This window comes from Pagrus pagrus (assembly GCF_965226575.1).
Source record: "Pagrus pagrus genome assembly, chromosome: 18".
Lineage (NCBI taxonomy): Eukaryota > Metazoa > Chordata > Actinopteri > Spariformes > Sparidae > Pagrus > Pagrus pagrus.
This window is the reverse complement of record NC_140202.1, coordinates 23,450,181-23,457,883: the sequence shown is the minus strand read 5'-3', so window position 1 is coordinate 23,457,883 and position 7,703 is coordinate 23,450,181. Positions and strand designations below refer to the sequence as shown.

Genomic DNA, 7,703 nt, shown 5'->3' with positions numbered 1-7,703 from the left:
CGAGTCTACCGCCTCACTTTTATCCCAGAAAACACCTGAGGATGTCCGACCACAACATCACTCGTGCCCGTTTTTCTCCTCACTTTGCCCTGAAGATAGACAGAGCCCTCCTCCAGAGATGAGTTACAGAGGATCGTTATCTTTGCTCACGTTCTGTCCATTTTGTCCCGTTTCCCAAGTCAGTATTGGTGGGGTTATTTTGCCAAACTATTCTTTTTCTTTTTGTTTGTTTTTTCTTTTTCAAACCCCGACAAAATAACAGATTGGTTTTCCTCCGGTGGCACTGTAACAGCTTGATCCAGCAGTCGGTTTATTTGGTGGTATGTGGCCTTTTAACTGCTTTGTATTAATGGTCTTGATGAGATTAATAAATCACCCAGTCTTATTTTGTACTGAACTACTCATTTCTCTTCTTGTTTTTTTTCTTTTTGTTGAAAAATGAGGAATAGCCTGACATTTTGGGGACATGTCTTGTCATCTGAAAGCACTTTGGTTCGTCTGTTAGCCTAAAAGGTGCAGTGTGGAGGATTTAGGTGGCTAATAGTAATAATTATGTTTCCATTTGTGTATAATCACCTAAAAAACTTGAGTATCATTGTGTTTTTGTTACCTTAGAATGAGCCTTTCATGTAGAAAGGGCGCTGAGAGGGCCTGAGGGTGAGGTGGCACTAGATGCCACTAAATCCTACACACTGGTCTTTTAAATATGCAGCTGCAACTAGCATCCGTTAGCTTAGTTTAGCATTGACTGGAAACTGGGATGAACAGCTAGCCTCGCTCTGATCATCCAAGCTAGCGACACCTCTAAATCTCAATAATAAAGAAATGATATCGTTAATTATTGTCAATCAGAGGCAGAGACTGGCGGGTCATGCCTTCGTCATCCTGAGAAAGAAATGTGAATTTTATTACTATTTAACAGAAGTGCAATTCTGAGGTACTTTCCTTGAGTATTTCCATTTTCTGCTACTTCAGACTTCCACTCCACCACATTTTGAAGGCAGATGCTGTACTTTTTACTCCACTACATTATATGAAGACTTTAGTTACTAGTTACTTTGCAGACTGCATCAGAGCCAAAGTAGCGCATCTTAAAATGTATTTATTTTATCAGCAGTCAGATAAAAGAAAAAATATTTTGACATCAGATAATCAGCCAGGCTGATAATAGTTTGATCCATGGTATTTAGTACATAAAGCCCATGGTAATATATGTATAATTTACTTTTAACTTCATTTATTGGCAGAAAATTACTTTCGATACATGATATCTTTATTTTTAGTTAAGTTTGAATTTTGGGTACTTTTTACAACACTGCTTTTACACAGAGGGGTTAGCTGTATTATCATTTAGTGTTAATTCTCTGCCAGAAAGCAAATAAGTGTTTTTCCCAAAAACTTTCCTTCACGTCTTCCTTTAGATATTTGAGAACTTAATCTAGCATCTTCTTTTAGCTACATTTCATCATCACGTCACCATCTCACCTCCAGTTAAAATATTAAAGGTGTATTTTTCAGTATTTAGTGTGACCTAAAGAATTTATTTTTCATTTTTTTTTTAGACACAGAAGCTCAAACATATTCTCAGATTTTATGCAGCGTGTCAAAATGTAATCCTGAAGAACCAAACAGCCAAAGAGAGAGAGGTCTGCAGTGTCCATAAAAGGTTCGGATTCAACAGAAAATCCAGAAAAATCCCTGTTTTCAGGTCCATGAATTCAGTTTTCACTTTGCAGAAATTGCATCCAGACAGAAATCACAACTTGGGCTGACGTCTGATTGAGTTTGTGTGCAGCAGTTTGTAGTGTTCGTCCTCTCGTCTCCTTTGAGGACAGCAGGGGGGTCAAACGGTGCTGCAGGGTCCCTCGCTGTCCTCACTGTCGTCCCACAGTCCTCCGCCGCTCATGACCGCTGCGTGGTTACCTCTCTGCTGATGGAGGCCCGGTCTGAAGAAACACAACACGTAGATTAGACTTTACCTCCTAGCTGTAATTAAAAGAAGTGTAACCACATCATAACTCTACCAGATGAAGACTCTCACCTCAGATTTTCTCTGCTCGGGTTGAAGTTCTGAAAGCTTTGCCTCGCTTGAGCTTGAATCGGTACGAAGCCTTGTCTGTTGTCTTTCTCCGGAGCTGAATCAGCCTACAGAGGGAAAGTTTAGGAGTTTTACTGACATGAAGACAGAGGACTGATTGATTGAAGAAATGCTGAGTGGATCAATAACAACATTCTGCCAGGCCTCCAGCGTACCTGTTTGGATGGGTCGTCCCAGATGGGCCTGAAGGCACTTTTTGGATGTAGAAGGCGGCGACCCCTTCCTGACGCTGACCAGCCTCTTCCCGTAGGAGCTGACGAGGCAGGGCTTGGGCCCGTCCGCACACGGCCCCGCAGTGGTCCTCAGAGGAGGGTGAGGGGTCAGTCGGGGAATCTGCCACCTCAGACACACAGTCCTCTCTCTGGGCCCGTCCCTCGACTGCTGCTGCTGCTGCTGGCTGTACGAGGGCTTCAACAGCACCGGCACCTGGCTGTCCTCCCCGCTGTCCTCCTCGCTGTTGCTGATCTCCCTGCGCAGGGGCCGTCAGGACTGCAGGAGGTGACGGAGGAGTAGTCGAAGGCAGAGGTGTCGTCTGCGTCCGTCTCGCAGTCCTCGTGGTTGTTGTGAAGCGGCTCCAGCCCATTGGTTGCATTCGCGGTGGTCTGGCTGAAGGTGCCCTGACCCGAGTCGCTGTTCTCTCCCATGCGGCGGCGTCGGGGGTGAGGAGGGAGCAGTAGGCGTGTCCACAGTCTGGTTGGTTCGGGACGGTCCGGTCTCTTCCACAGTCCTTCCTCCTCACTGGGCTGCAGGACCAGCACTCGAGACGCATCGAGTGACAGCCGTCGACTCCGTTAGTGAGGCCGACAGCCTGCGGGTCGTCTCTGAGGGAGAGAGGGGGACAATCTGTAGTACATCTACTCAGGGGCCACTGTAAAGTTTAAAGGAACATTTCACCCAAAAACAAACATGTTGTCATTATCTGTTCATTCCCATGCCGAGGGAAAGTTGATGAAATTTCATAGCTGATGTCTGAATTTTCATTTTCAAGGCCTTGAAAGTTTTTGAAAATAGAGTGTTCACACATTCAAGCCTCCGTCTCTTCTTATTCCATGTCTGTGAGCGTCTGTAAAGCCTGCTAGCTCTCAGTGTTTTAACAGTTATTCACCTTGACCCATGTCGGGTGCCTTGAATTTGTGGAAATTGGGCCTGGAAAGTCATTGAAAAGGCCTGGAATTTGATTTTAAAGAGGACGTGAGAACCCTGTTCTTTCATAACTTGTTCTAAGGCAAATATTCCATTTAATAATAATAATGAGGTTACTTACATAGCACATTTCAAGAACAAATGTCACAAAGTGCTTCACAAAAGAAATAAAGAAACAAAAATAAGGAGATGGACCTAAAACATCAAGCTAAAAAAAAAAAAAAGAAGCTGTTTCTGCAGCTTTAATTACTGGAAACTGTCTGCACTTGCACCTGCCTCTTCAGTGCAAGTTGATTTCCTGAGATGAAAGGATACCAGGCTCCCAGAAGGTAAAAATCATGAGCTCCAGCCTCCAACATTGTTGCATGAAAGCCACTTGTCTGATGCTGTGTGGAGCCAGCAGAGGGCGACACTCACCTCTGAGCTGCAGCGTTGGACTCCTGCTGACAGTCTCTGGTCTGTTGGCTCCTCCTGCAGCAGTTAGAAGAAGATCCACCTGCCATCGCCTCAGAGCAGCTGCTGTCCATACACACAAAAAACACACATTTTAATCTCATGAGTCTGTTGATTCGCCAAAAACACGAAAAAGAGAGTGTCATTGAGAAAAAATAAATATCTAATGTGATATTAGATGCTCTAATGTCTCTCATGATGTCCTGACCTTTGTCCAGAAGCTTCTCCTTCCTCCCACCGGACCTCTTCCTCCAGGATCACGTGACAGCGGGACAAAATGCTCCTCAGCGCTCTGCTCAGTTCCAGCAGGAGGCTGCAGTCAGGATGCTCCTTACCCGTCACTGCAACAAGTTTAGAGGAGGAGAATGGAGAAGAATTAAGCCATTAGTAGTAGTAGTTTGGTAAATTGTTCAGATTATCTCCAGATTTTTAATTTAATCAATATAAACCCTCTTAACTAAAGGTCCTGACCCTCTCAAATTGCCTCTAAACCTACTTAGATGTTCATTACATCTCAAATATTTCTAAAAGTTTTGCATATCCTGTCACTTATTGATCTCAGAGACATCCTCATGCGATGAATCTTCTGCTCTGAGTGTTTTTAGCTGCTGGACTTGAGGTTGACCTGCAGTGTCACACTGATGTACCAGCAGCTCTACTGGTGCCGCTGACTCACCTGAATGTGGCTCAGGTACTGTGTATGCGAGAGACGGGCGCCAACAGCAGGGAGAGCAGTTTCATTTCCTCTCTCTCCATCTTGCTGTTCTGTTGGACGCAAACAGAAAGATATCAGCAAGCATGTCTTATTTCTCAGGTGGCACTAAGACTGAATAATGTTGATGCTGTCCTCCTTTAAAATACCTGCGTCTTGTGACTTTTCTCAGCTTGATTTAGTCTGCTGAACTCCAGCGAGAGGAATGAGGCCAGGGTGGTCGTGTATCCGAGGTACATGTCAGAGAAGGCTGTCTGGAAACACAGAATCAGAGCAATCGTGAGCTCCATCAGCGTTCAGCAAAACAGACTAAAATCATAAAAACGAGCGAGCAACTGACGTCGTTCTGGCCGATGAGCTGCACCAGGATGTCCCCGACCAGAGACTTCCAGTGCTCAGCAGACAGTCGCTCCTGCAGGGTGTTTCTGAAGAGCAGATGTCGCTGCAACAGCTGCTCCACAAACTTCAGATACGTCTGACTGGATCACAAACACAAAGGAGATGGATGAGAGGAAATTAAGAGCAGAGAGGAGATGGCTCAGACTTTGTTCCCCTGACCTGAGCACATTTTGTGTTTGATCGTGTTCACATATGAAGGCCACTTGAGATTATTCATTTTCACTTTTAGCATCTGTGTTGCAAGTTAAATAAACTGTGTAACACTTACTATGGCTCCGCTGTCATGAGGTGAGCTGGTGGTGTTCTGTATTTATCGTACAGCTGGTTTAAAGTCGACACGTACTCCCACTCAGAGTGGAGAAGCTGCATCGCCACCTGATGTCGTGCATCTGCAGGAACAAGAAAATATTAAATAAGCTGCACAGATGTGGCTTTCACTGTCACGTTTTTATTACATAGGTGTTCGCTCACCTGTGCCTTCATTCAGTCCTGCCTTGAGGCCCTGCAGGAAACAGTGGAGGAGCAGTTTTCCTCTGGACAGGCAGGCGGGCGGAGCAGACGAACACTCGCACTGCCTCCGCTCACAGGACGAGTCTGCTGGATCACTGCTGAGACAGGTGGAGAAATGTCTCTCTGCAGGCTTTACACGGCTACACTTTGTAACTTACTGTATTTATGCTTTCATTCTTGCACATGTTTCACAGTTTTTTTTTTATTTCAGGAAACATTTCCAATTCATGTTTGCCCTTTTTTATTTCTTGTATGTGTTTGGCCTTTGGGGCCGACGTAAGAGGGGACACCAACTGAGCTAAAGCATCCGCAAGTAAACACAGATGAAGGAGGTAATCTAAACAAGTTTATTTATGTTGTACCTTTCTCTGTGTTTGGATGTGGAGCTCTTTCCCTCCTGCAGAGGTCTCTGTCTGTTACTGTACAGCTGCAGGATCTGACACTGCATCACTCCAAGTTCCTCCTGCAGGACGACAGCATGATGAAAGTGCATTTCATTATTTTGCACTGTTAATGTGAATATAAGACATTCTGTAACCAAACTTTGAACATTTTCAACAGTTAAAGAAATCTGAGTCTCACCCTCAGTGACTCCACCAGCGCCTCCAGATGAAGCGCTTTCTTCTGGCAGCTCCTCCTGTTCTCCTCCATCTCCTCCCTGAGGTACGTGTCTCCATGTTGGATCTGACTGAGCTCCAGCAGAGCGCTGGTGAAGCCCGTCTTCAGCTCCGACACCATGCATTGTAACTGACGGGACAAAATATAATTGATGACGCACAATAGCAAAGACTTTTGGTCCTGGATTATAATCATCACAGCTTTGAGTTTAGTGTGAACTGTCTCTTTAACAGAACCAGGCTGGCTGATGAGGGAAGGTGCAGAATACCTTGGAGATCTCAGTGACGAGCTCGGCCTCTTGAGGCTTCATGACCTGCACACAGAGACGACACAAACAAGTCTGGTTTGCAAACACTCGAACATTAATGTGAACAAACTGTACAGACAAAAAAACTGAGCTGAGTTTGTTCTCTTCAAGCCCGTCATGCAGAGAAAAGCTTGTTCTCCTGTGTGATTCACTCTGCCCTCCAAACGTCGCACAGATAGTGTTGCATCCACACAAAAGCAGGTACAAAGCAGGGAGGTCAACCTGTTTTTTTCTCTGCACACTGAATCTTTAACCTCTTCCGAACCAAATGCACATGGAAACAGACAAAAACTGAATATCTGCACAGAGTTTAGCTTGATTGGTTCAGGTTTTCAGCACATAAATGGTAATTATGCACCATTTATTCATCTTAACACCTATAAATGAACTAGAAGAGTTAGAATAAGCTGATTTAATGACTTTTTTGCCTGTGTTCTTGTTTGTTTGTGGTACCTGCTTCAGTGTTGCCCCTGCCAGCAGCCCCTCTGCTAAAGGAAGTGGCGAGCCAGCCAAAGAGCTCAGCCCTGCAGGGGAAATGGCTGCAGGAGCCAAGATCCCTCCTTATAAGTCTGCTGACAGAAGGACAGGCACGGATCAGCAAAAAGACAAAACAGAATGGAAAATGCATCATAGCCTCATGTTTTAAACTGTAAATACACCAAATAAAGTCATTAATAAACAGATTAATAAAGGTTAACGGGAGGCTAATTTTAAATCACTTGTGGAATTAAAATATGTTTTGTTGTAGGCTGCAAGATTATGAACTGCATGATAAAGTACCTTATTATACTTACAAACATCATTATAATGTCAATAGTGTCCAAATATTCAAGAATCCACCATAAGGAAGGAAAAAAGAAAGAAAGAGTGAGTGCTGAAGCTAAAGATGAAGGCTAAAAGAAACTCACCTCAGTCAAATCTCTTTAAAATCGCTCCTCCAGACATCTACAAAGATGATGAGTGGATCCAAAAGCACTTCAGTTTTCTCTTCCGTCCTGTCTCCTCTTGTTTTCATTGATTTGCGGTGTTTGAGGCGGTGGTGTGCTGCTGAGCTGCGGCTGCTCTGTGCGGACAGCAGATGTCCTGCATGACGCTCAGTGAGCAGCAGCTCTCATTAACGCTGCTCACTGAGGCACTCAGCTCCAGGATGAATCATGCAAATCACCTCATGTGCATTTATAATACAGTTACTGACTGTTGTGCATCTGGACACATTTATTTTACAAACACGTGTTCAGGTTGTTGTGTCCTTTTTTGTTTTGTCCATATAGCATTTAAAATGTTGCTCATGAAGTCATTTTCTGTGGAGGTTTTCAGTGTGGGAACATGAAACTCTGCCGGTGGTACAGAAAGTGATTTCCATGGAAGCCCATTTCAGTCAAAGGAAAACAAAAGGTTGAGAAAAATAATGTTCCCATGGTACGCCAAGTCATAACAATGAGATAAAAAGTCTAAATTATTAA

General features: G+C 44.3%; 2 protein-coding genes across 4 annotated transcripts; both read right to left on the bottom strand.

The window, feature by feature from the left end:
• Positions 1–1,251: 1,251 nt before the first annotated feature.
• LOC311273739 (uncharacterized protein) lies at positions 1,252–3,981 on the bottom strand. The gene is made up of 5 exons (XM_084380956.1): positions 3,903–3,981; positions 3,659–3,760; positions 2,254–2,919; positions 2,042–2,145; positions 1,252–1,946 (listed from the first exon to the last, which is right to left on the bottom strand). The coding sequence occupies exons 2-4, from the start codon at positions 3,742–3,744 to the stop codon at positions 2,043–2,045; spliced, it is 855 nt and encodes a 284-aa protein (XP_084237082.1). The 5' UTR covers positions 3,745–3,760; positions 3,903–3,981; the 3' UTR covers positions 1,252–1,946; position 2,042.
• Positions 3,982–4,376: 395 nt separating this feature from the next.
• LOC311273876 (uncharacterized protein) lies at positions 4,377–7,417 on the bottom strand. 3 transcript variants are annotated; one of them, XM_084381165.1, is made up of 10 exons: positions 7,149–7,417; positions 6,694–6,809; positions 6,202–6,246; positions 5,898–6,062; positions 5,678–5,778; positions 5,277–5,410; positions 5,074–5,194; positions 4,747–4,885; positions 4,556–4,660; positions 4,377–4,459 (listed from the first exon to the last, which is right to left on the bottom strand). In XM_084381165.1, exons 3-10 carry the CDS (start codon positions 6,241–6,243, stop codon positions 4,382–4,384), a joined length of 885 nt encoding a protein of 294 aa, XP_084237291.1. In that variant the 5' UTR covers positions 6,244–6,246; positions 6,694–6,809; positions 7,149–7,417; the 3' UTR covers positions 4,377–4,381. The 3 variants fall into 3 exon arrangements, with proteins under 3 accessions (XP_084237291.1, XP_084237290.1, XP_084237289.1); XM_084381164.1 differs by having other exon boundaries at positions 5,277–5,413; positions 6,694–6,812; positions 7,149–7,416; XM_084381163.1 differs by having other exon boundaries at positions 5,277–5,413; positions 7,149–7,416.
• Between the last annotated feature and the right edge of the window lie 286 nt (positions 7,418–7,703).

Excerpts from the sequence above, each read along its gene's own strand:
- LOC311273876 (XM_084381164.1), bottom strand. The coding sequence starts at position 6,243 with ATGAAGCCTCAAGAGGCCGAGCTCGTCACTGAGATCTCCAAG. Across the intron at positions 5,195-5,276 it reads AGGACTGAATGAAGGCACAG|ATGCACGACATCAGGTGGCG; the intron begins GTGAGCGAACAC and ends TTGTTCCTGCAG. Across the intron at positions 4,886-5,073 it reads CTCATGACAGCGGAGCCATA|TCAGACGTATCTGAAGTTTG; the intron begins GTAAGTGTTACA and ends TTTGTGATCCAG.
- LOC311273739 (XM_084380956.1), bottom strand. The coding sequence starts at position 3,744 with ATGGCAGGTGGATCTTCTTCTAACTGCTGCAGGAGGAGCCAACAGACC. Across the intron at positions 2,920-3,658 it reads TCCAACGCTGCAGCTCAGAG|AGACGACCCGCAGGCTGTCG; the intron begins GTGAGTGTCGCC and ends TCTCTCCCTCAG. Across the intron at positions 2,146-2,253 it reads GGGACGACCCATCCAAACAG|GCTGATTCAGCTCCGGAGAA; the intron begins GTACGCTGGAGG and ends TTCCCTCTGTAG.